The sequence below is a fragment of the Dermacentor albipictus genome, chromosome 7 (genome assembly GCF_038994185.2).
Source record: "Dermacentor albipictus isolate Rhodes 1998 colony chromosome 7, USDA_Dalb.pri_finalv2, whole genome shotgun sequence".
Taxonomy (NCBI): Eukaryota; Metazoa; Arthropoda; class Arachnida; order Ixodida; family Ixodidae; genus Dermacentor; species Dermacentor albipictus.
The window spans coordinates 45280079-45306799 of record NC_091827.1 but is presented as its reverse complement, the minus strand read 5'-3'; the positions used below and the strand labels follow the sequence as shown (position 1 = coordinate 45306799).

General features: G+C 44.8%; 2 protein-coding genes and 1 non-coding gene across 7 annotated transcripts in view; 1 reads left to right on the top strand and 2 right to left on the bottom strand.

Moving 5' to 3' along the window:
• Positions 1-2765: 2765 nt before the first annotated feature.
• On the bottom strand, positions 2766-2846 carry TRNAL-UAG (transfer RNA leucine (anticodon UAG)). Its single transcript has one exon. It is a non-coding gene; the product is annotated as a tRNA-Leu (tRNA).
• Positions 2847-3905: 1059 nt separating this feature from the next.
• On the bottom strand, positions 3906-9766 carry LOC139047947 (alpha-ketoglutarate-dependent dioxygenase alkB homolog 6). Of its 4 annotated transcripts, none has more exons than XM_070522145.1 (6): positions 9405-9766; positions 8508-8597; positions 8377-8423; positions 7751-7855; positions 5738-5860; positions 3906-4428 (listed from the first exon to the last, which is right to left on the bottom strand). In XM_070522145.1, exons 1-6 carry the CDS (start codon positions 9559-9561, stop codon positions 4165-4167), a joined length of 786 nt encoding a protein of 261 aa, XP_070378246.1. In that variant the 5' UTR covers positions 9562-9766; the 3' UTR covers positions 3906-4164. The 4 variants fall into 4 exon arrangements, with proteins under 4 accessions (XP_070378246.1, XP_070378247.1, XP_070378248.1 ...); XM_070522146.1 differs by lacking the exon at positions 9405-9766 and adding an exon at positions 8763-8903 and having other exon boundaries at positions 8508-8637; XM_070522147.1 differs by lacking the exon at positions 9405-9766 and adding an exon at positions 8667-8700.
• The window catches only part of Dcr-1 (Endoribonuclease Dcr-1), a 61266-nt gene continuing 43806 nt past the window's right edge, over positions 9262-26721 (top strand). For both annotated transcript variants that reach the window (XR_011507394.1, XM_070522144.1), the window contains exons 1-5: positions 9262-9393; positions 18485-18641; positions 18940-19652; positions 21079-21298; positions 24002-24735. Coding sequence is in view for 1 of the 2 variants with exons in the window: in XM_070522144.1 (XP_070378245.1) it covers positions 9286-9393; positions 18485-18641; positions 18940-19652; positions 21079-21298; positions 24002-24735 (1932 nt within the window). In the remaining variant the exon portion in view is untranslated. The remainder of the gene's footprint in view (positions 9394-18484; positions 18642-18939; positions 19653-21078; positions 21299-24001; positions 24736-26721) is intronic.

Below are 26721 nucleotides of genomic sequence, written 5' to 3'. Positions count from 1 at the left end.
TAAGCAAATTTCATTTTGGGACACCGCACAACCGTGACCGTCGATTCATTTCCGGTTCGTGCGTTTGTTCGCGTTGCTGCACGCATTGCTCGCGTTGACAGGCGGCTCGTAGAACGCTGGCTCTACCGCTGTTTCAAACTGTTTACTCCGTACAACGAATTGCGTTGTCTGCCACTACGTTAAATAAGAAATCAGACTTCAGAATATGCAAATTATTAGGAGGCAAGTATACATCAAGAATAGCGTAGGGCCATCTTCTGAGGGCGAACCCCTGAAAGGCCGCAAAGATTTCCAAACGCGATTTTCAGCATAATTGCTGCAGTTCTCACGGAGAAAAAAAAAAAACACGTACACCTGGCATGATGAATATTTCACGATGAATGTTTCTCGAGCACACAGTCGCACACGAAACACAGAACGTGTTGCAAAAGCCTAGAATAACATCTACAAATTACTAGGGCAGACTTGCTCTACGCGAAGAGGTCGAATAGACGTGCTTCCAAACATAATGTCTTATGTTGGAAGTATAATGGCTGGACTACACTAGCATATATTATATTTTATCTGCGTTAACCTAGCTGGCCACTCCTTTATTGTTTCAGTGGAGCCTAGCTTGATTAGTGCATTAAGGGCGCCTAAATAGGGAACGAATAATAATGTTTTGTTTTATTTCGCACAAAAGTTCATGAAATGCCAGAACGGCGTGTGATTGTACTGTCGGAGTGTGATTATACTGACGGTGTGTGTTAAATGGGTTCCGCGGTAACACACGTCTGCAGTGTCCTTGCAGCCTTTCTTTAAAGCTGACTCCCCTTCGACCTTATGGCCGTATTCCCAAAGTTGCGAAATGCGATACTTCGTGCACAATTTCGACGAATTCGGCCGAGCTACAACGGTGAACTGCAATGGTGAACTACAAATTCGAGCTACAATGGTGTGGGAGTTATAGCCCACACGCCGCGTGGCGCTCACGCCATAGTTTCGGAATCGCACGTGTTTTTGTGGCGCGAACACGGCGTCCGCAACTGCGGCGACAACTCACGAAGGTGCACTTGCTGAAGCAACAGGTAAGAGAAACGCAGCTGTAATAAAACAGATCACATTATCTGGGTATAACAATACGGAGTATAGTCAGATGGACTGTGGAAAGGGTTAGTGATAGCTGGGAATTGGCATTCGGAAATGCTGTGCTATATGTTTAAGGTCGGTGATAGTGCCAGGGCTCGAAGGAAACGAAATATCAGTTCGTAGATTAGCGCTATAAGAAGCCATATGAAATTTAAAAAAAAAGTAGTACATGGAGACATATGGAATGGACATCTTTCTATTGGTTAGGAATACTAAGTAAAATCTAACTTATGGAAAGAGACGTACAAGAAACAGCATGATGGGTGGCAAGAGTGTATTCGTATAGGCAAAATATCTGAACTCTCGCTTTTTCGGAGACGAAAAATAACGAGAAAACTGGCCGGTAAGTATGCAGGCCTCATCACGGATAGAGACGGTAAATAAAACAAATGAAAACTATAAAGTAGCGAAGAAAGATCGAGATGAAGCAGGGAGTATTCTACGGTAACTCGAGGGGCAGTGCATTAACTTTTTTTTTTCAGGCTATGGGGCAGGCTGCGTAATGTGTAAGAACGCGAAGTCATTTAAGAAGCTTCACAATTACCCAAGAATATGATCTGCCGGCATACTATAGCACGGAAAATTTATATTGCGGAGACAAATACGGAGATGATGTTGAAGTGTCAAAATATACGCCCATAAATAGATAAAAAATGGGCTCAGTCTCCACGAAGCCTTGGGGTTCAAAGACAGTGATGAACGGGTAAACATTTCGGCAGTAAACTAAGTATGATACGTTCGGAATGTTGATGGCGCAACCGGTAGCGAACCAGAGCGATGTCGAATGAAAATTGCTATGTTTCCAGAATGATGTATCATCTATTTGCTACAGCCATCAAGGACATGAAATTAAAAATTTAGCGTCTTTAACGTTACAGATGAACTTTAATAGCATATGCCGAAGTTAATGTGGTGGCACCAATGACGTTTTGGGCGCACGTGCAACCGCCCAGTTTCAACGCGGAATTCACTCATAATCATCATCAGTGTTAGCACGAGCAATTTAGTTTAACATTTTCTGCTCAACATCTCGGATTATCACGAACCTTAATGTACCAACTTTTAAACTACGTCTTCTCGTGTGCTTTAATAAAAATGCGCCAACAAAACTAGAAACCTTGAGCCGTCTGCTCGTTTTGCAATCGGCGTAGTGTGCCTTCGATTCTTTCCTTTTTTTTCTTTTCACAAACATCTATTCGGTACTAGAGAAGCAGTTTCCACAACTAATCAAAGAACAAACGCCTACACGCTTCCTCTCTTATGAGAAATAATGTGCAGATCCAGTCAACGCCTCCTATAACTATATATAGGAGGCGTTGATCCAGTGTACAAACAAGCTCGCAGATAAGCGGTAGCTGACCACGTGTTCAGTTTGACTAAACCTTCGCGTTTTTTTTTTTTGTAAGGTTACAATCAGGATTTTACAACTCTCTGGCAAAGAGATATTCGTCCGTCATCGCTATAATTCACTCGGGTCTATGCGGTGATGGGGGAATAATCGTCCAAACAGTTGCGTAGATCGTGCCAGTGAAAAAAAACGTACCTCGAGTACACGTTCTCGAAGTCGTTAGAGATGACTTGGTTAAATTAGTGAACGTGTACCCTAAAAAGAAAAATTGTTTTAAAAAGAAAAGGTTTGGCAGCGGTGGGATTCGAACCCACGCCTTTATCAGACTGGTGCCTAAAACCAGCGCCTTAGACCGCTCGGCCACGCTACCGCGGGTACTCGGCGCCTACCAGATGAGACGGTATCGAGCTGACGGAATTATTTCGTTGAAGTAATTCAAATAATGAATTTTTTCATTGATATGCGTCTCTAGCCGGTCATATAAGTTTGCGCAGAAAGAGGTAGCGACTCACGACTGCCCAATGACTACCGCTAAATGTAAGCAGTGGCACGAGAAACTTCACAAACGGCATGCGTTGCTCGACGGTCGAACCGGTCGTCGTCTGCTACGAAACCTAGCACGCAATTTTCATGTCGCAAACGGAGCACCTCGCGTTCGCCCCTTCTGCACCATAGATTTTGTAACTCCCTATATCTAAACGTATCGTTGTTCCACTAAAACTCCAATGCAGAAGCATTAAAATGTGTATGTACGATAAAATGAGAATGCGCCTCAACAGGAGAGAATGATTGCTGAGAGGGAGATGTCTGTGTGCGTTCTTTTTTTTGCGACCATTTAGGGAGCACAGCTCAACAGCTAAAACAGAGGGGGTGGGGGGCTATGAAGAAAACACGCCTGATCGACTTTGCGAGTTCCTTATTCACAATGTACAAAATTTGCGAGGGTCATATCTATTGCACAAGTGCATTAACTACTTTCGTTTGCCAAACTTTATTACTGTAATTGTCAAATCAAATAGGGAACTGTTCTTCTTGTTTACATGTCTTTATTCGAGAGTTCCAGCTATGATGCAAGAATGCCAATTAAATGGCACAGTTGCTTTTTTGCTAGAAATGAGAAGACTAACGACACACAGCCACAAGATCAGTTCTTTTATCAACATGCTGCATGTGTAACGAGCTACCTCTAACAAAAGCACAAACTTCAGAAGCATCTGAAGCATATCTGCCGCTAGGCTATCAAGTGAAGTCTCCCGTAGAACACCGCTTGTTGGCACCATTTCTGCTCGTCACAGCTTTTGTACTCCACAAGAATGAAGGACCTTCGAAGTGATAAGCAAAGCAACATTTTGCAGACACCCCTGCACACGATGTATCAAATGAACCACATTTGATATGTCATAATGAAAGCAGATGGAAAAGACAGATAAACAAAGAGATGTGGTTGCTTTTATTACAAACAAAAACAATCTTCCTTGACTGTTATGCCCCTGATGCAAAGTTGAGATAGGCACACAAAGTGATGACGGGCTCATAAACACTTCATACACACCCTGTGGACGGAAAGCATGTTTGTGAGCCAAAAGTTTCATTTTGGTTCAGAGTCCTTCCAATCTCATTGCCTCAATAAATGAATCATGACAGAGCAAAAGAAGCCCATTTCAAATGTCCCTGACTGTAAAGATAGTTCACTTCTTGAACAGTGCTTGGAGCACGTTTGCTCGGAGCACTTTTGGAACAACTCGTATGGTGAGGGAAACCCTTGTCTCCCTCTGTAGCACTGTGCCCCGTTTCACGGAACAGGCATCGATGTTCTTGATGGAATCGTCAATGATGTCTTTTGTCCTGCCCTCAATGCCATGGAGGTAATCGGTGTACATGGCCCCGCTTGTTATCAAGAGGCTCCGCCGCTCCAGCAGAAGTGAGCCTATGTGGGAATTCGTCTCCGTGTCCTGCGTAGGCATTGTACACTTGTATCACGCACACCATCACACACTTGTGCATGATTAAGGCACCTTGAACTGTCTCCTAGAAAAGGTATGGAATGTATCGACCAAACATCGTCCAGAACGTGTTGCGAGACATTGGCGGAAATGGAAAGATCATGATTTATAATGACAAAATCAAGCATACTATTTGCGATTTCAGTAGGAATTGTAATTTACAATTGGCATGGAAAGTCGCGAAACCTGGTATGTGGCGTGAAGTGGCATTGAAACCTTAGTACTTGAGATATGTGCAATCAGATTACCATATGCAAGTCTGCTGTTATTAAGTGCACCATACTTGAGGTTTAAAATCGGAGTCTTTAGATTACATAGAAATCTGCGATTTGATTTATGCATATTACGACTAAATAAAAGCGGCAACGAGTGAAATGGCAACACTGCAATGTCTCTCAATGCATGGTAGCCCATATGACTGTCTTTGTATGTGCACGAGTGCGCATGCGAGTACTCAGAGTTCTGTGGTCTTGCTGTGAGATAAAAAGTGCCTTCAACTAGTGCAGTGAATGGGTGCCAGGACTACATGAATGGCACAGCTGGCACATCCTATCACTTCCCACCAATGCCGGCGTGCAATCGCTATTGCACTCACATACCACCGTTTCCAGCAAGTTTACAGCAAATGACTTCATACTCACGATTGCAAGTGCAGATAGAAAAATTCATATTAAAATGAAATTTCCTGTGCCGTTTTTTGTACTACCATTGAAGGATTGGACTATCTGACTGATAAGCTTTCCACTGCAAAAGCAAAAAGAAAAGGAACAGGTAGCACAAAAATTGGTTCTCAAAATATTGTCAAAATATTTTCAGATTAAAAGTTGTGGAATGCACTTTCTGTGAGCAGCAGAGTAATTGGCAAATCCTTGCAGTGTCACCATTCCATTGCAATGAAATCGTCGTTAGCGGCACCAAAAATGTACATTTCATTCCCGTTGTGAACAAAGCAGGAAAGTAAGGCACATAAACATGGCATTAAACTGAACCAATCGTGAAATGCTACCTCTGTGCAAAATCCAAGCCAGTGGCTTAACTGTGAAAGTCATGTTTAGCTGGTGCTCTTATTTAGACAACAGTTCTATGCAAATCAGAGATACAAGATAGTTTCCATGCCAGTGATACACCTTCATTTAAGACACCACAGAGCACAACAAAACTAAGAGTGATTCTGCCTTATCAAGACATGCATGCTGTACTGTCCTTTACAGAGCCTAACGTGGACATTAATGGTTACATATGTGGTAAGTCTTGATACCTTTGCATCAGCAGTTACTTCGCAAGTGGTGCTTTTCCGTGGCTTGTAGAAATCGATGACGGTACTCGAATTCAGGGTGATGTTAGTCACCACTGGGTAGTAAAGTGGGCCATCTTCGTGAGGCTGTGACGAGAAGACATCAAAAAGAAAAAGAAAATTACGAACCCTTCCCCAAATGGAAAATGGCTGCAAGCGAATCTCTGGAACTGCGGCTCTCCGTTGTCGGAACACCTCGGCTTCGCACTCCCTCACGGCGAGGTCGGCACGTTGATGACGAGCCCTTCTTCGAGCGAATTCCAGGCGGCATTCATAAACGCCGCCTCTTCTTCAGCCGATCGCACGAAGCGCAGCCCACTCCCATTGTTTTAACACAGCCTGCTCTTCAGCAGAACGAACCAAATGCAGCCTCCCCATCTGACTGCTCGGCCCGAACTGGCGGGCGCAAAGCGAGCAAACGTGATCACCCTTTCCCTCCTCCAGAGGGAGGGGTGCCTGTGATTGGCTCATGCCTTGCGCAGTGCCTACTTCTTCAGGCACATGAAATCCCACTTTAAAGGACGCGTGTGATGTACCAAGAGTGGCTGAATCGCTTAGCGTGGTGGTCGGTGGTACGAATCCACAGCCCGACAAGCAATTCTTATTTTCACGCAGCTTGAGTTTTTTTCATACGGCAACACTGATGCCGATACTAGTGAGGCAATACAAGCTTCGCGTGAAAACTGTCACTTTTGCTAGGATGTCTTGTCCATCAGAAACACACCATGTCTGAAGCTTAATTAGCTCAACTTCACCTGTGTCCAAATGATCAACTGATGGTGTAAATAAAGTGCGCTGAAAGAAATTGGAGGAAAATTTATTATCTTTTCACTCTGTAGCCGCGACAAGCTGCTTTGCACAAAGCAACAACGTGCAGCACCACTGGATGGCCAAAGGTCAACCAGACCATCTCTACCACAAGTACATCATGCAGACACAGCAATGAAATCACTGAAATCTTCTTTTTGTCAGTGTTGCATAGGCCTGGATATGTACAAGGATATCAGACAGCAAAGCCTTTCCACAGAGCCACTGAACTCTCTAATAAAGAGCTGGTTCTCAGAAAACAGGCACGTTTTAACCAATCCTGAGCATGCATAGTCATGCCAGAATGAAATATACATACTTCAGCAGGAATGCTAAATATTGATAAGTACTGGCGAATGTGGAATGCAAAATGTGCAATCTATTCAGTTTTCTCACTGTCACATTTCATTCTGCGATAACTGTATGCGAAGTAACTCAGCCATGTAAGCCACAAGTCTGTTCGCAAGCTCATTAGAATATTTGCACGATCATCAGTGACCAGGAAACGCATGTCAGCCTGCAGAAGTTGAGTATTGGTGGAAAACATGCGGCAAAGAGATCGATAGGACTGAATCCATTACAGTCATAAGTAACCATACAAGGTAGAATATTAAGGTCTTAAGGTAGCAGAAAGTATTAAGGAGATACAGGCAAAATGCTACACTGATAAGCATTTATAGAGTACCTCTTTAGCTCAAGCAGGCTAGGTGACTATTTGTCACCACCCATAGCGAAAGGGTATGGCAATAAATCATCATTCTTATCAAGTATGTTCACTTTGAAGAAGCTTTGGGGTTCAAAGCTGATGGGAGTACTCCACTAACTTGTCAGCAGTGAAAACTGGCAACAAACAAAACCAGGGAAGGGATGTTGACAGGATGGCCACAGATGCAAGCCATTTTACGAGATAAAGCTGAGATAGGTAGACTGCTAGGTTATGGACACGTGCCTCAGGTATGCTAGGTGATTACCTGTCACCACTCGATGCAAAGGGGACGCCATTAGTGATCATCATCGTCATCAAGTATGAAAAAGGCATAATTAATTGCATGGAAGCTGCAATTGCAATCACTCGAATGAAAACATAGGCATCTGCTAGCTACAGACTACAGTAGTGCTACTGAAGACAGGAATTGTGAAAGTGGCATGACGATGGTTTATGGAACCCACCAAGATTCCTTCACCAGGCTTGTACTCGTTGACGAGGACATGATTTGGCAACTTCTCGCCAAAGACGCCCAGGCTAGCCACTTTGGCAGATATGTCCTTCAGCCACTGCATCAAGTTTGAGTGTCCATCAGTAAAAATCAATGCAATAACCTAGAGGCAACTCTGCCTTATGTACCTCAATGTGAAGATTTCGCTGAGCATACAAGGAAGCTATGACTATAGTTAAACTGTCTAGTGTGCATGACCTCGTCAATCGTACCGTCAATTTTCGCACTAGCTTGTACTATTGCACGTGCTCTCAGATCAAGAGAAAGTTCGCATTCAATCGGAGCTATACCCTTGCCTTTGCAGTTTCACGCTAACGTTATTCGGATTCTAGGTTTTCTTGCACATCGTAACGACTTGGCGTGTGCATAGCGATGGGAGGTCCTGACCACGGGTGATGACTTGCATTGACAGTTTTTAGTCAAGATGAAACGAATTCTCCATTTTCCGAGCATTCTGATGAAATGGGAGCGACGGAAAGATGCAGAAGTGCCAAACGAGTTCAAAGCACCTTCTTCATCTCGCGCGCTCAGTTATTCGTTATCGCAGTTTAGCTTCGGGCAATATCAGAAAAAAGTTACTTGCGGCAGAGGTTCCGAAACCATGCCTTTGGGATGGGGCAGTCCACCTGCGAAAGTAAGCCGAAGTATAACGTAGACTTGTACTTTACCATGCGACCTGGAGTTCGAATTCTGTCCGCCTTAGTACCCACCCCAGTTCTGGAGCCGCCTGCGGGCGAGTTGGACCCACTTTGGCTTGGGTGCGTCGTAGACTTTGTCATGGAGGTATTTCTCTTCATTTTCTGTGATGAAATTCGGAACGTAGTAGACGCTGTCAGGCAGCTGAAAACAAGAGAACCCTTATACTATACCGATCGCACGAGAAAGCATTGACCATGGCTTCCTCGAACGCGTGCGTTTCAGACGTTTTTTTACTAACACAAAACAACGAATGTAACGACCCTCACCGAGGCGATTCGAAATTTGTCCAGATCCCCGGCCAAGCCGCACATGGGCGCCGCCATGTTACCCAGGACGAATTTGCTTTTGTCTTCGCGATTGGCTACAAGTGATCACGTGAACGCCATCAACCAATCGCTACGCCGGTTCAGTTAGTGCGCCTTTCGGTTTTTGCCCGCTGGTGTGTGTATTTTGTTGCCGTCGCAAGACGACGATGTCCTGAAAGCGATCGCCGTTTTCTTTGGATACAGAAAGATTCCATAACTACCAGTACGTCGCATGGCCGTCAGGAGCTGACCGTGGATACCGCTGAAAACATCGGACGGTGACTCGAAATGGGGCTCGGCTAGCAGACGTGTCTCGGAGGTTGCGAGTTTTTATCGCTTTGCGCGCGCGTGTGTGTGAAGTGTGCGGCATTGCCTTTTGTAAACCGGTGGTCCAGTTTGTCCCGGGCTGCTGATAATCTGTGAGACCTGCACGCTTCGCCGTGCTCGCAAATTCGGCGCAGAATCGCCCTGCGACTCTTCCAAGATGGTTGTGAAGAGACCCGGCGTCGGTGAGGCGCCGCAACCGAGACAACGTCGGCACCACTTCCTCGAAAACGTGCAAACCAAGACGTTCACGCCCTTGGAATACCAGGTTAGACACACCTGACAGGGATATACATTGTTCACTCCGTCTCTCCTCTGCCTGGTAATAACTCGGAGACAAAGTTTTTTTCGCCGACAGTGTCGTGAACCGCAGGACGCAAGTGACACACGCTCGCGATTTGCGCCGTTTCGTACGACGAGGCGCCACTTCTCGCATCTTTCGAACGGGAACATCTCGATCCTGCGAGAGCCGATCAAACACTGCTTGCCTTCGGATGTTTTATCTGCCCCTGCGGTGCCGATATCTCTCGTTTTCTCGTTTGCAAACTATCTTGTGTAGCTGCGATAACGTGCTGTCAGCCAGTGGCTCGCAGCTACCGCTGACTTCCAGATTCTGTATGCGGGGTTTAGTTGTGTTGCGATGGCTGCACACATTCACGACCTACTGGAACTCCAGACCTGCACAGATATCCGGCTTCTATGGGAGCAGCTTGCGCCCACTTTCGTTGAACCGACTGCCGTAGGTGGCGCTTTTATAACCTGTTCGTACATGGTGAGGATGGAGAGGGCGCTAGAAGGAAGTAATATCGGGTTTAATCTCTCATACAAACAGGCAGGTACAGTAATAGAGCAGCAACTCCCAGGTTTATTTTATGCGGACGACATTGTGTTGCTCGCAAACAAGCAAAGTGATTTGCAACGTCTGGCTAATATCTGTGGACAGGAAGCCAACAATTTAGGTTTGAAATTTAGTGTTAGAATATCAGGTGTTATTGTATTCAATGAAAACAGTGAACAGACAGTGGAGATACAGGGCCAAGAAATACCTCGGGTAACAGAATATAAATACCTTGGTATATGGATAAACGAAGGCAACGGATATATGGAAACACAGGAAAAAACCATAACAGTCAAGGGGAACAGAAATGCAGCCATAATGAAGCACAGAGCGCTATGGGGATACAATAGGTACGAGGTCCTCCGAGGTATGTGGAAAGGGGTAATGGTTCCAGGACTTACTTTTGCAAATGCGGTTGTTTGCTTTAAATCAGGGGTACAATCAGGACTCGACGGGAACCAAAGGTAGGTGGGTCGCCTCGCATTGGGCGCTCACGGGAAGACTACAAATGAAGCTGTGCAAGGGGATATGGGCTGGACTAGTTTTGAAGTGAGGGAAGCTCGCAGTAAAATTGAGTATGAAGAACGGCTGAGGAATATGGAGGAAAGTAAATGGGCTGGGAGAGTGTTCAGGTATCTGTACAGGCAAAACATTGATTCACAGTGGAGGAAAAGAACTAGGAAGCTTACCAGCAAGTATGCGGCCTGTGGGGTGGGCAACACAGCAACAAAGAAGGTCAAGCGGAAAGTCAGAGAGGCTGAATTAATCTCATGGGTGGCGGCAATGGAAAAGAAACCTGCCATGAGTAACTACTTAAGGGGAAAAAACGAAATTAGGAAAGAAACCATTTATGATAACTCAAAGGGAAGCTCATTACTTTTCGAAGCGAGATCGGGATGCCTTAGAACACGCACGTATAAAGCGAGATATAAGAAGGAAGAAGAAGCATGTGCTTGCTGCGGTAAAGCTAGGGAAGCGACGGAGCATATTTTATTAGAATGTGAAGACATCTATCCAGCGGTCGATTTAGGCACCACTGGCCTCCTTGAAGCCCTTGGGTTCAGCGGGAGCAGTGGTAAAGCAAACAGGTCCGCAATAGACATCAGTAAGAGGCGATTGGAGGATTGGTGGAAGAAAAGTAGGGAAACGACAAAGGACGGAGACGTACAAAAGCACAGTTCGCAATAGGGTATCAGAAAATTTGGACGTGGTAGTTCATAGTGTGTTTTTTTTTTTTTCTCATGGGTTAACCTAGGTAGGATATTAGGCAGCATAGTAGCAAGAGCTTGGTGGCGCAAGCCACCGCCCCGTTCCAAAGGGGACGCTCATAACATCCATCCATCCATCCATCCGTCTTAATTAAAGCTTCAAGCATGGGCAGAAAATAATGACATTTTGGGAGAGCTTCAGAATGGCTTTAGAATAGGTAGGCGTTTGGATGATAACTTGTTTGTTCTTACTCAGTGTATTGAAATATCAAAAGCAGAAAGCAGACCGTTGTATGTGGCCTTTTTGGACATTACAGGAGCATACGACAACGTAGACCGCAGCATTTTGTGGGATATTCTGGAAGGGGAAGGCTTAGGTAACGATTGTATACAGCTTTTGAGAGAGATTTACCTAGAAAATACTGTTTGCGTTGAATGGGAAGGGATGAGGAGCGCAGAGAAAGTTCATATCAACAAGGGACTGAGGCAGGGGTGCCCTTTATCCCCGCTGCTGTTTATGATGTACATGGTGAGGATGGAGAGGGCGCTAGAAGGAAGTAATATCGGGTTTAATCTCTCATACAAACAGGCAGGTACAGTAATAGAGCAGCAACTCCCAGGTTTATTTTATGCGGACGACATTGTGTTGCTCGCAAACAAGCAAAGTGATTTGCAACGTCTGGCTAATATCTGTGGACAGGAAGCCAACAATTTAGGTTTGAAATTTAGTGTTAGAAAATCAGGTGTTATTGTATTCAATGAAAACAGTGAACAGACAGTGGAGATACAGGGCCAAGAAATACCTCGGGTAACAGAATATAAATACCTTGGTATATGGATAAACGAAGGCAACGGATATATGGAAACACAGGAAAAAACCATAACAGTCAAGGGGAACAGAAATGCAGCCATAATGAAGCACAGAGCGCTATGGGGATACAATAGGTACGAGGTCCTCCGAGGTATGTGGAAAGGGGTAATGATTCCAGGACTTACTTTTGCAAATGCGGTTGTTTGCTTTAAATCAGGGGTACAATCAGGACTCGACGGGAACCAAAGGTCAGTGGGTCGCCTCGCATTGGGCGCTCACGGGAAGACTACAAATGAAGCTGTGCAAGGGGATATGGGCTGGACTAGTTTTGAAGTGAGGGAAGCTCGCAGTAAAATTGAGTATGAAGAACGGCTGAGGAATATGGAGGAAAGTAAGTGGGCTGGGAGAGTGTTCAGGTATCTGTACAGGCAAAACATTGATTCACAGTGGAGGAAAAGAACTAGGAAGCTTACCAGCAAGTATGCGGCCTGTAGGGTGGGCAACACAGCAACAAAGAAGGTCAAGCGGAAAGTCAGAGAGGCTGAATTAATCTCATGGGTGGCGGCAATGGAAAAGAAACCTGCCATGAGTAACTACTTAAGGGGAAAAAACGAAATTAGGAAAGAAACCATTTATGATAACTCAAAGGGAAGCTCATTACTTTTCGAAGCGAGATCGGGATGCCTTAGAACACGCACGTATAAAGCGAGATATAAGAAGGAAGAAGAAGCATGTGCTTGCTGCGGTAAAGCTAGGGAAACGACGGAGCATATTTTATTAGAATGTGAAGACATCTATCCAGCGATCGATTTAGGCACCACTGGCCTCCTTGAAGCCCTTGGGTTCAGCGGGAGCAGTGGTAAAGCAAACAGGTCCGCAATAGACATCAGTAAGAGGCGATTGGAGGATTGGTGGAAGAAAAGTAGGGAAACGACAAAGGACGGAGACGTACAAAAGCACAGTTCGCAATAGGGTATCAGAAAATTTGGACGTGGTAGTTCATAGTGTGTTTTTTTTTTTTCTCATGGGTTAACCTAGGTAGGATATTAGGCAGCATAGTAGCAAGAGCTTGGTGGCGCAAGCCACCGCCCCGTTCCAAAGGGGACGCTCATAACATCCATCCATCCATCCGTCTGCTACGTGGTGGGCGGTTGTGCGGCGTTGTAAGTAGTACGGCAGCTGTGGTGTTGCGACGAACTGCTTCTCTAGTTGATGATTTTTGCTAACACAGTGACAGAGATGTCACAAGGCTTTGATCGGTAACTTGGCTCCAAAAGCTGACTCCCCGAACCTAAAGAATGTCGGAGCGTGTAGTCCGCTGCTCTCTAAAATAGCGTTAAATAGCCGCTCCTATTGCCTTTATCAAGCAGATTATTATAAATCACATTGTGTATAGAGTTCGTAAAGTACACAACAGTTTCATTGTACACGTTGTAAAATTCGCTTCTGCGCTCTTTAGAAACAGCCATCGTAATGTTCGACGACAGAACGATTACCACTCATTTTAATAACTCTTAAAAGTTGTCCATGAATGCGTCGTGAGTTCAAAAGGTGAATTACACACACAGCTTCACTGCGTACGTATCTTAAGCACCACCGTTATGCTGTCGCCTTACCACGCAGGAAACCTAGCTTTACAGTTTGAAAAGAGTTCCGCGACACGATTTTTAAGGCCTGCAGTGCAGCACGCTTTAAAGCACTGGGATCATTTTTGCAAGCTTTCTACTGAGCTAGACATCCAACGACATTAAAAACAAGATATGCTCACGTACCTTTCCTTGAAACAGAATTGATCAACCTATTGCACATATCGGGCGGAGGAAGCTTACTCATGAATACTTTTACTATACTTTTACCAGATCATCTTCCTTTCACTACGGCACACAGCAGTAAATCCTAATGTCATCTACGACATTAGGCTGTCTGATGGTTGTTTGTAATCAACTAAAAGAAGCTAGATAATCCTATGATTCTTTTAAAACAATTTTTCCAGTCTCTTATGGAGGCTAGGAAAGGGAAATTTATGCCGTCGATCTAGCATTGCAGCTGCCACCTATGCTCGTTGTTTACATTTCTTGCACCACTCCTCCTCTTGTAGTTTCACTATTCAAACGCAAAGCATTCGCAAATATGTTTTCTTTTGTATATTTGTGAATTTATTCATTTACCGCCAATACAAGAGCTTTGTGCCTGCCGAAATGGCAAGACAAGCGCTGAACAGATCGCAGAAGCAGACGACAGCGAACAGGTTATGACTAGCGCCACTCTGCTCGTATGTTCTTTCCCTAGCGGCAAAAGGGGCGAACTAGACCAGGCGTGCTGGAGGAGGGAGATCTGTGCAGGTCTGTAGTTCAGTAGGTCGTGCACACATTATAGCGAAACGACGTTCGAGGGCTTCATTCTTGTCCTTTTGGCAATGCATTATCCTCGCATATGCCACGACACCGATGCTGCTGCTTGTGGCACGATAATAGCAACAAGCGCTTTATTTTTTTGTTTTGTTTCATGTCTCATGGGCCGTATGAAACGATCCACTTCGGCTGTACTATCGCCATCAGGCGCCTCCTGATTGGCTGGTTGAGCAAAGTCGGATGACGTAGCTCATCCGGTTTTGCTAAGACAGCCAATCTGTGTGCGCAGATGGCGAAGGCATGGCCGAGGCTATAGCATGCTATAATATCGCTGAAGTGCATCGTTTCAGAATATGGCCCACGCCATGATGTCAGATCAGCGGTTGCATTGAAATTGAGTGAGGTCATTGCGGTAGTTCTTGCATATTACTAATCCTTCCACAATAAGTTGTCTCAGAGGCACCGCATAGAGACACTGACACTTATAGAGAATAAAATGTGCTTGGTAGATGCTGGGCATTTGCAAAAGTCACTTGCAGGTTTTGCAGTCTCGGCAGTCTGTCTCATCAGTAACTGCAGAAACGGCTTTGAGAAAGTCGCTCCCATAGTTCTGGAATTTCATCACTCTCAGTAATGACTCTGGCGTACGGTGCTAGTGGTAAGTAGAGTTGCCGTACAAAACGAGGGAACACGTACATAGTGTCTTTGTTTTGGGGTAAACCCCGATAATTATCGATTTTTGCACTCCGAACAAAATTTATAAACATAGGATTAATCTCCATTTCTCTACGACATTTGCTCCTTTTTTAGGGATAATAATAAATGCAGGTGTAAGAAAGCTAATGAACGCTGTCCAGCATTTGTGGGCAATTGGTCAAGACATAATATCATTATTGTTGTTGTTGTTGTTGTTATATGCATATGGTGATGCCTCATTCTCACTTAACACCCGAGTGAAAGCCAACAAATATAAAGATGTATAATCAGCGTGTGCCAGTTCTGAATGAATGAATTAGCTTGTTGCTTTTTTAGTAGCCCCGTTTACATGAATGTGACATATGGCACATTGCATTGCATTTCCTGCACTTTGCTTGCATGTAAACGGCAGTAATGTACTACAAAGTGGGTTAACACAGTGTTAATGACGTGTTCATTGTGAATGGCAGCTGTTATATTAGGAGGATGTTTATCCAACTACGTTACATTCATCGAAGGGTGGCTGAGTCATCTAGTTGGTATTCCACTAATTTTCTTGCAACAGCGTATACTGGTAACCAATAGGTCGATAAGGACGAAAGGCCTGACATGTCCCTAGGATGGACACATAAATGCTCCTGATGCATATCATAATGTACGTCAACAAGGGCTTTGTAAAATAAGGAAAAGCATCAAGCTTTCTACAAAGCATGACCATGTGCAGTACATAAAGAAGTGCAGATAAAGAAAGTAAAGAATAGATTTCAAGACCTGTCTCTCTGTTGTTTGTTGTTAATGTCGTTTCATTTGAATCTGTTAATAATGCCTGGCAATGATGATTTGTATAGAACTGAGTTCGTCGCATGATTTTCGAGCAACTCTCTTCGCCTTTACATATTCTTACACATTTACCATCTATTACATGTTCCTGTGAGGAATTTCACTCATTCAAAGAGAATAATTATGTCCAAATGGAGAGAATTGCTTGAGTTAATAGTTTGTGAACCTTACCAGAGAAATCCTGAACTTTTGGGCTGCCAGACAACAAAACCCCTGATTTCCCCCCCTGTTCTCCTATTCAAAAATAACCTGTTTCTTGCTCCAATGAATTTAAATATATATATCCGAAAACAAAGGACTCTACATATACATTAAGTCTAGTAATTTTAGTGATAAGCAGTGCCACATAATTGTGATTATCTTTGGCTGTTAGTGCTCCGATCCCTGGAGCTCTGTTGTATTATGCTCGCGGCAGTTCCAGTCATTTGGAATGAGCAATAGTTGAGGCAAGCAGTAGGTGTGGCTCTGTCAAGCTGCATCCGTGGTCGAAGTGCCTCCCAACAAAATAAGGGCACTACCTCATGAATGGCTATTCTTGAGATTTTTATTTAGTTCAAAGGGCTGACAGGGACGCATCTTGAAAATAATCTTTTAAGACAGATTGCTCATTCTTTGTTGGTCATTGTGAATCAGTGCATAGCTCAAACAAGATGCGTACAAAGGAACATTTTCACACATACTTTATGATGCTCAAGCGAACTGTTTATTTGACAGTAAGAGGGCAAAATATGTGGCCACAAGAACATAATAAAAAAAAAGAATGAAAGAAAGATGTGAAATTTGCCCCTGATACGTTTGCAACCGTTATAAAGAAGCAGCTGGCCTACACGCAACCTGTCATTGGTTGTTTGGGAGCCTAGGTACTTATAACAACATTATCTAGCATCTAGGTTGTCTTTATTTACCATGTTGTAGAAGTGACCCAAAGGAAAGCTTATAAGTGCCTCCCAGAAAAGTAGCAAGAGGACATACAAACGATAACCAATGACTACAGCCACACATGCTGACAGTGACAACTACAAAGATGAAGCTACGGCTTAGACATATTGAGCTCTCGCCTAAGTACTTGGTGAGTACTAGGGTGAGCACTCGTTTTCACTGTATAAGCCATGGCTGAGTACTAGAGAATTTATGCAAGTGCTTAGGCCAGTGCAAATTTTATTTAACAGTCTACTACACTCACCTGGTGAGTTTTCACCCAACTTTAGACGGTGGCTTATACATAGCAGACTTTCCTTCCCTTCCTGTCTAATTTCTATGTCTCTATCCCTTCCTTCCTAAGGAGTACGCAAGCGTTGCACCTTTTCCAGTTGCAGTTACCTGCCCGCTGCTTCCCGTATCTTTCACTCCATCAATTGTATATGTGTTTTTAAACCAAATGATATAAATCTACCTGGACCGAAACAAGCGTGGTTTTATTTTCTAGCAACCTCTTTTGGCCAAAGGAAATAATGATTGAGAAAACGTAATATTGGCCACACATGCTGCAAGTCAGCTGAGGTATGTGCACTTAAAGGTTTACGGTAAAAAGGTTTGATAAACTGGATTTGTAGCTTACGCTTCTGTAATACTAGAAATGTCAGTTTCATCGTAAGGTTTGGTGAGGCAGAAAAGATGCAAGAGCAAACAATATGCTTCATGTTCGTGCTGTTTTTCCACGCGGCATTGGGAAATTTGGCCAGCACCTGCCTGTTGCTTGTTGGTAGTTCATCTGCAAACAAGGCTTGTGTTGGCCTACTACTTAGTCAGCTCAAATTAGTCTTGAGAATGTCCTCTGATAAAAATAACTCTCAAACATGCAAGAGTACTCCGAGATCCGTGACTTAATACTGACGCATCAGTACTGTAGCCTGTGCACAAAATTCAAAACTTGTCCATTCGTTCTCTCCATTAATAGTGAGCCCATTTTTCTTTGTATAGATGCTAATCTCATTTTCGCAAGAGTACTTCAGACTCAACTTAGTGTAGCATTTTGGTGTCGCATTAACGGCTGTCACTGCAAAATGTAGGCGCGTGTGAATACTAAATGTTTGGACCAAATCGAATGCGAATTTGATAGTGCAAAGAACGAACCAATTATGAAACACTTTTCTAATGCTTTTTGAATAACGAATAGTCGTTTTCATGATAACTATAAAACGATTTCCATTTCCCAGTATTCATAATGTAAGCAAGTTTCTGTAATTATGTTGCATATTTTAAGTGCCATTTATTTAAATAAAAAATGGAGCATTAGGAACAAATAAGCAGTTTGCTTGCATGCGCAGGAGTTTTTTTGCCGAGCGCAAAGTATGGTGACTTCTCGAGCAACATAGCTTGTTCTACTGTGTAACATCTCACATCCAGCCTATTATGGTAGCGAGGATGAAATTTATCATGTTGCTCCAATTTTGATTTATACTCTGTTGAGGATTTGAGATAATCAAATACTATTTGATTCACAACCCGAATCAAATGACACAATATTTGGTTTGTTACTCAAAAGTTTCCAGTATTCGCACACCTCTAGTTAAATGTGTTGCTAGGCCTTCCCCAATGCCGGCACATGTTTAGCTTTTGCATGGAGCAGACGCGACTCCACTCGCACTGCAACAGCAATTTTGCGCTGCTTCCAGGTGGAACTACTGGACACCGCAAAGCAGCAGAATTCCATCGTGTTCCTGTCGTCGGGGAAGACCTTCATGGTGGTCATGCTGGTCAAGGAGCTAGCCTACCAGGTCCGGCAAAGCTTTGCTGCAGGTGGCAAGCGAGTGCTAATTCTGGTTCCATCAGGTAAGGACAGCTCTGGCATTCTCATTCGGGTTGATCGAGAAAACTCAACTCGAACAGTATTCATATCAGCTGTGTTTAACATACCACGCCGGCAGAATGTATTTCGGTATGCTCATTGTGCTGAGTGCGCTTACCTTTATTAGCAGGTTTCACTAGCCAAGCCCTTTTTAATTATTGTAGCTTTGTGAAATACGGATCAAATAAATTTATTGCTGGGAAAAGTCAAAAAGGAGGCACAAATACTTCTTAAGTACAAGAGCTGTTGATGCGTGCAATCAAAGCGGTTTGTCTCGTGCAGCCGAGTCCGGCGTGCGGCACCAGAAGATGATGGAGGACTACACCGATCTCAAATCCGTCTTTGTCGGCGATCCTACCGGCAAGACCGAGGAGCGCATAGACTTCCCGAAACTGTTCCGCGACCACCACGTCCTCGTAATGACGGCCGGCGCCTTCACCTGCCACTTGGTCAATGCGGATGCAGACATCGCCGAAGAGCTTGTCGACCACTTGAACCTTGTCGTCTTCGACGAGTGCAACCAAGCGCTGCGCCGCATTGAGTTTGAGCCTGTGCTGAACTTTGTCATGGACTACGTCATCGAGGGACGGCTGAGCGTGCTGGGGCTTGCGGCGCCACTTGCAACAAAGAAGAGACAGCGACCCTCTTTGCTTGAGGCGGAGATCCTTGAACTTGAGGACGGCTTCCAGAGCGTCGCGTGCACTTCTAGCGAGCTGACGGTCGTCGGCAAGTACGGCAGCCGGCCCAGGGAAGTGGTCGTCGAGTACGCTGTGTATGGCGGCGGCAGCGGCGATGGGGAGTCCGCGAAAAACTTGGAGACTGCGCTAAGGCTGCTGGACGAGGCGATGGAGTTCCTGGGAGGCACGGAGGGTCAGCTGGATGAGCGGAACAAGGCTTCGCTGCGGCAGTCACAGCGCTACCTCGTCGAGCTGGGCTACATGCTCGTCACCCTGGGCCCGTGGTGTGCCCGAGAGGTGGCCGACCTGTTTCTCAAGGTGAGTCCCTTTTGTGTGCTTCCTGTCTGGTTCCTGTGTCGGGTTGTTGGGCACCTGAATCACACAGGGGTCGCCGTTTGACGATGGATGCCTTTCTCTGCGGCCTGGTTTTCAGTGCGGGGGAGGACCATTTTAGACATTTAGGCTTCGTTCTCACTTGGGAAGGGAAAACAAAGTCAAAACTCCCTCACGGATGGAAGTTGTCTTTCACGCATATCCAAGCTGTTGTCATTTGTTCTGCCGGCGCTGCTGTTCACAAATCTGCCTGCTGTGAGCAGTCTTGTCTGCGTGGTGGCGCTTGTCACCACACCATTTCAAGCCACGTGTTCATTCGTGGGTCTGTTGCTCATCATAAAAAGTGATTGCGTGCAACATCACCCGCACTGATTTTAAATATGAATATAGAAGGGCTGCTGAAGAAGCTGAAGTCTTGAAGGGGGTGGTGATAGATTCACCTGGCTCTGCGAAAGCATTAGAAGTTTGGGCACGGCAATACTTTGCTGCTAATCTTCTGCTGATCCCCAGCTCCTCAACAATTTTTGTTCAAATCTCACTCTTGTGGAAGGTGTTCTCGTAGGGGCTGGAAGTTTTGTATTACAACATGCAGGGTTAAAACTCTTGCGGTTGGGGGTAACCTTGAAGAAATGCTCCTTTATTTTATTTTTTTTTCTCTGTGAATATACAACGATGTTCACATCCTAGTATATTCACAATGTTAGCAAACTTCCATCATTAGATTGCACATTATGATGTGTTTTTTATTAAAAACATAAATGGAGCATTAGGAACAAATAAACAGTTTGTTCGCAAGCCCCGGATTCTTCAGAGAGTGGGACTGATCGGTTTTCAAAGACAAATTTTAGCTCCCTGAGCATTGTATGGAGAGCTCCACTGCGTACACTGTCACTTTTTATATCTACTCTGGCAGCAGAAATATATATATCGCACTTCCGGTCCAGTTATGCACTTGTTCACGCATAGTTGATCTAAAATAGTTGAAAACTATCGAAGAAATATTCATATTAATGAATAGTGAATGTTCTATTCGAAGACCAAATCAAAGTGGCAATATGCAATTCGTTATTCGAAAATTTCGAATATTGGCACACCTCAGTAGACAGTCATGCTGAAAGCTTTTGACTTCTCTTGAAAGATGCTAGGAAGTTAGAATCAAGACAAAAGATTGTGCAGAAACTATTTATATTGATTGGCAATGTAAGCAACATTGATTGGTGCTGTAAGTGAAAAAACACTTTCCTTGCTGAGTCCGACCGCTGACGAACCACGAAAACGGGTGAAAAAGGCAAAAAAGTAATAATAAATTATTCACTTTAAAACTTTTGCTTGGACAGACCTTGCACCTCCTAGTTAGCGGAAAGGGTTGTAAAAGATTGTCGAATCAGACGCTCATTTGCTGCGTTTGTAGGAGGTGTCCCAAGCGGTGGACAGCCTGGGTCCCGCCGTGAACTGGTCACGCATGGCGCTCCTGGTGGTCCACACGGTGATCCAGCAAGTCGCACGACTCACCGAGGATTTGGCTAGGGATCTCGAGCCGAGTGATGCTGTCCACCAGCCGGCCAAGTTCAGGCACCTGCTGCGGATACTGCGAGAGTACAGGCCACAGCAGCAGCCACAGCAGCAGCAAGGTAGCTGTTGCTACAGTCTCCTCTTCTTCTCCTTTTTTTTAGATGAATGAAATGAAATTGCATATAATCATGGAGTCCTGTATCATGTAGATACTGCAAAAGCGACTTCTGAAATGTATTGTCCATGAACCATCATTCATAGTCTTCTTGTTGATCAGTTCTGAGCATCGCATTCCGAAGTACAGTTTCGTGGATCGGCAGCAGAGACAGTAGCAGTGCACTTCGAACACAGGACATGGTGGAACCTAGAGTTGTGGATTCCGTGTGCGTTTGTGATATTCAATGGGAAATGGTACCACCAGTCCCCGAGCGAAAGTGTCTGACCTTAGAGCAAAAAGACTTTTTGATATGCGAATTGGAGAAGGATGACTGGCCCTATGCAGCCTATGGAACAGGACGTTATTGAGACCACGCGAAAGCTATACTGCAAGAGTCTTTCACAGTGCATGCTATTCTTGAATTTCTAGTTGAGAAAATTAAAATATGTTGGCACTGTTCATATTTTTCACCTGTATACAATTGCTGTGCTGCAAATATGTTAGCGAACAATGTGAAACCAAGTTATTTACAAATTTTCCTGAAAAAAATCATTATTTTTTGAAGCCATTACAGGTTTTGAGAAATTTTGTGTCTTTAGACTCGAACCCAATTTTAACAATGTCTCATCCAATGCAAAAACACCTTCGTTATATCCACTATCCACATTAACCTCCTCAGACCCAAAAAGCTTTTCACAATAGCTTTTCAATTTTGTTCTCATTGCTGACTGGTATGTTATCTTAACCCCATAATGCTCAGTGAACGTACTGTATTTATTCAAATGTAAGGCGAGATTTTTTTTCCAAGAATTTCAGGTATGTCATGTCAAGTAAACCCTTGTTGACTCAAACTCTGATATCTCAAAATATTGGTTAAGTCGAATTTTTTTCCGGGCTCAGTGTCAATTCCATGTATATTTCACCCTTTGTCTCAAAATTCTTTTGCGCTTTGCTCCGGATACCTCGAAATTTAGACTGCGAAAATACCAGGAAAACAGCACCCAGAGATTTCCATGCTTTTTGCGCAGTTGTGATATCACCAAAAAGTGACGAGACCACAAGTTTGTAGCAAATTTCGCTTCATTCTGGGCCACTCTTATCATCTGCTGTTCACGGCTGGGCGCGATCTCATTGATAATCTCGGCGAAGTGTTCCTCTGACCCCCTGACAAAGGGCAATGGCCATGAGAAGGTACGCGTGACCTCGACAACTCCCGCTCACGTGCGTGCTGAAGTCGTCGGCCTACTTATTCGTTTTGCTCTGTGCTTCTATGTGAATCAGCACGCTAGGCCATGCCGTGCGCTATGCGAGCTGAGCTGAATGTTTCGGATGTGTTTGGCATTTTCATAAGTAACAAGTTCAGTGCTGCGGTGTTGTAACAATGCCTTTTCCGATACCAGTTCTTGTCATGCTTCGTCAGTGGTCATAGTGACGCTCCGCACGCGTTATCAGTGGGATAAGCCAGCCAAGAATGGTGCAGGAAATAGCGGCACGTAATTGAGCGGGAGGCGTGGCTACGAAATCTCTGCCCTAGGCCAGCATTGCCGGTCGATTTCTTTTTTGAGGAGATACGAGCACTTTCGCTATATTTCACATGACAAGGCTTTGGACACTTCAGTGCCTACGTGCAACAGCGTTTGCTTGGCTCTGTGCGAAGATCGCTGTTGCTCGTAGATGCCTGTCGTGTTGGGTGCCAAGTTGTACAGTATCTCGCAAAAGTAATCTGCCAAAAATACTACTCCTGGTATATTTTTAAATAAATCTTTTGCAAGAAATTAAGCGGCAGCTGCTACGTGCTTTGAAAGGCTGTATGTGGTCTCTGCACGGCCAGGGTCTTATATTTTTGTGAACTTACTATTTTAAAACTCCACTTATCTCGAAATTTTCCCCGCTTTTGACAACTTGAAGTTGACGAGGTCTAACTGTATTCTATTGTACGTGGTTGTAGTCGAACATGGCTAAACAGGGTGAATGCTGGATGGCGACTCGCTGCCATTACACATCTCAGAGTTGCTTACAGCGATGCATTAGAACACACTGCCAGGCTTCTCAAAGAAAAAGAAGCAGAGTTTGAATGGGAATATCAAAATCTTTTATTGCAATAGCAACTAAGCAAATGCACGAGGTACATTCACACCGTCGGCGCAACTGCCGTGGTGTCGACGCATATGTGTGCCCTGCACATGGAGGATCAAGTCTCCATAGATACGCAGTGAATTTGAATGCAAAAGCAACAAAGCCAAGTGGCTGTACCATCGTGCTTTGCTCAATTGGCTCTGCAGCAAAACCAGAGCAGTGTCCAGCCTTCCACTTCCGGCCTTCCACCTCCTGCTGTGCAGATTTGTGCTTATCAAACCATGCTGTCTGCGCTGGTGTTATGATAATGGAGAGTAAACACCAAGATGAGTTTATCAGATCCTTTATTTGGGAACGTCGACAGTTATCCTTTGGTCTCATCTTGTGCACCCCTGATGTGTGACACCTGTAACGTTTCCGTCGGCGTTCCACATTATGTCACCATTCTGAGGTGCCTTCAGCACAATGCTAACCCTTGCTATCAGTTTCACTGCTTGCTGTCGGGCAAAACTGCCATTTCGCCACTGCCTAACAACTAGGAGTGTGTTCTAATAATAGTTGCTGCGATTTTTTTTTTCTTCCTTTGCAGGTACCACTGCCAACTCGCATGTTGGACAGGACAACTGTGCAGCTTTGCAAAATTCCATCAAGGAATGTGAATCATTGACAGAGGAAACAAGCAAGCCGGCTGTGGTGGATTCTTCTGCCCAGCCCGCGTCAGCTCCAACCAGTGATGTGGAAAGTGTTGTGCAAAATGCGGAAGACTCCATCACTGCATTGTCCAACAACATCAGCAGGTTGTCCATTTTATCGCCAGACAAGAAAGTTCCCTTAACGGGCGACACCACGTCGTCCGCTGCGACAGGTGTGGGAGTCACTGCATTGTCGTCTGCTCCAAAAGTTGACGCGTCTGGTAGTGCGTCAGCAACAGGTGTGTTGACACCCTCAGTGTCGACCAGTGTAGGTGTGCCAGTCCGAACCATGGGCCACCGGGCCGACCTAGTCGACGACCCAAACGCGCTGTGCGGCATTGTGTTTGTGCGGCAGAGGATCACCGCCTACATCCTGAGCATGTGGCTCTCGAAGCTGGCGACGCGGTGCCCGAATGAATATGGTTTCATCACCCCCAACTTTCTGGTGGGAAGGACCGCTCCATCGGCGCTCGGAGAGGCGAGCTCAAATCGTAGCAGTGGTAGTCTGCGGAGTTTGCCAAACACCCTGACCCCACTGGGCCTTCAGAGACAAGAGGAAGTGCTTCAGAAGTTCCGGTCACGAGAGTGCAATTTGTTGGTGGCTACAAGTGTTGTGGAAGAAGGGATAGAGGTCAGTGTGAATGGGCGTTATTTTCTTTCTCTTTAGACTGTGACAATCTTGTGGCATGCAGCTTCTTCTGCTAGTTAAACCTTCGGGAGTTCTCTTTGGTGTATGCCCATTTTTAAAGAGCTTTTTTGCCTTAGGTACACAAGCCTGCAGCAGTTCTACTAAGTGCTCTGTGAAGAATATATTTTGGATCTGTAACCTATTTCTTCTGCAGGTAATGGTGGGCTGAGAACATTAGCAGTGGGATAAATAACAATGGCTCAGTACCTATAGAGGTTGCTGCATTTTTGCATTGCCTCCAAGACTTGTGTTTGTGCCAAGCAACACCGATCTCAGAGGCCAAGTAGCAGTTTCACAGTCCCAGTGCTACATATGAACATAAAGCTTCCGAACGACAAGAAATATAAAACTCTTATAGCTTGTAAAAAATTTTGAAATCATAGACAAAAATGTAATCTGGTCAACTACAAAGCCAGGCCTCTGCGCTTGCGTGTGTCAGGATGCATTTGGCCAGTTTCTAGCGCGCCCTGACTCAAATCGCAAAAATGCAAAGCCCGCTCTAGATCGTAGCCAGAGAAAGTGTGCTTGAGCCAAATGTTCAGTTGCTCTCCAGAGCTATCAGGCTTGACGCAGAAGCACGTAAGCACTGCTTCGGTTTGTAAGCAGATGGGGTGGACACACGCACAACACACACGCACATAATGGCCACAGTAGCAGAAGGCGTGCTAACAACAGAAGTTGCTGCAGTCGTTTGACCCAAACTCCCAATGATCTAGGTCACACTCCCAGAATGAAGTTGAGACCGCCACCAAGCTGTGTGAAAGAATTGGGTTAATGGGTTCTGAGCACTCAATTTCATTTAGCTGTAATATAAAAAAGCATGCACTCTGGCGCTCTGAACAGTAGCAAGTTGAGTGTGGTAATTTTGTTTGTAACCCATAAAGTATGTTTTTTACTGGATTGCGGAAATAGAATATAGTACAGTCGACTCTCGTCACAGCGAACCCTGATAATCGGACAAAAAATGTCCATTTTATCTGAAGTCCTTAACATCCAAAATGCCTCACTTCCGAAACTTTCGGCACGATGTCTAACAGCTTTATTGCAAAAAGTGGGTGAGGAACGTCCAAAGTAAGAAACAAACAAAAAAACTTGCAGTTTCGCCCGAAAGGTGAAGCATCGACTGTGATCGCAAATTAAGCAAGATACTAAGTGTGGCAGCATCAGTGAGCAAATTGACTTTTGTGCGTCTTTTGCTTCAATGCAAACTAAACGTTGAAAGCACAGTGCATACGAAGCCACCTGCACTGGGCACACTTTGTCCACATCGCAGATCACTTTGAAGATGAGGCCCGCTTGAGCGCGCACTTTGTCCACATTGCAGATCGCTTTCAAGATACAGCGGCCACACTGTAAGCAGCAGCCGCCAGAGTAGAACCGCCCCCTCCACGCTTTGCGAGCAAAACACGGCGCGTTTCTGCTTTGCCTGACTCCCTTGTGCACTCGATATTGAGTCACGGTCGTTAGATGACCCTCGCAAGTCAGTTGTCAGCCCATGTCGACACCGCAAAAGTACATTAGATAAGCCCGATTTTAAAAAGAAAATTTACGCTAATTTCGTCTGCTGTAGCTGATAGTCCATTGTAGCACAGTCCATTAAAAGTGAACTTCGTTGCATTAATAACATAGGTAAAACAAACTAAGCCTGAAATATGGTCCGTTATATCCGAAAGCCTGTTGTACGCGGTTCCATTGTAACGAGCGTAGCCTGTGCGATGATACTGTAGCATGATACACAAGAAGCACAGAAAGAAGAGACATCTCCAGCATTGTCATTTCTTTTTGTGCCCCTCGTGTATGACACTGGTAGATCATACTAACTTGCCCAGCATTCCCTCCTCTGAAGAATGTAGTAGCGGGGAAACATGTTATGCAAACACGTTGAACATGCTGCTAATGTCACAATTTTCAGCAACGTTATCTATAAGC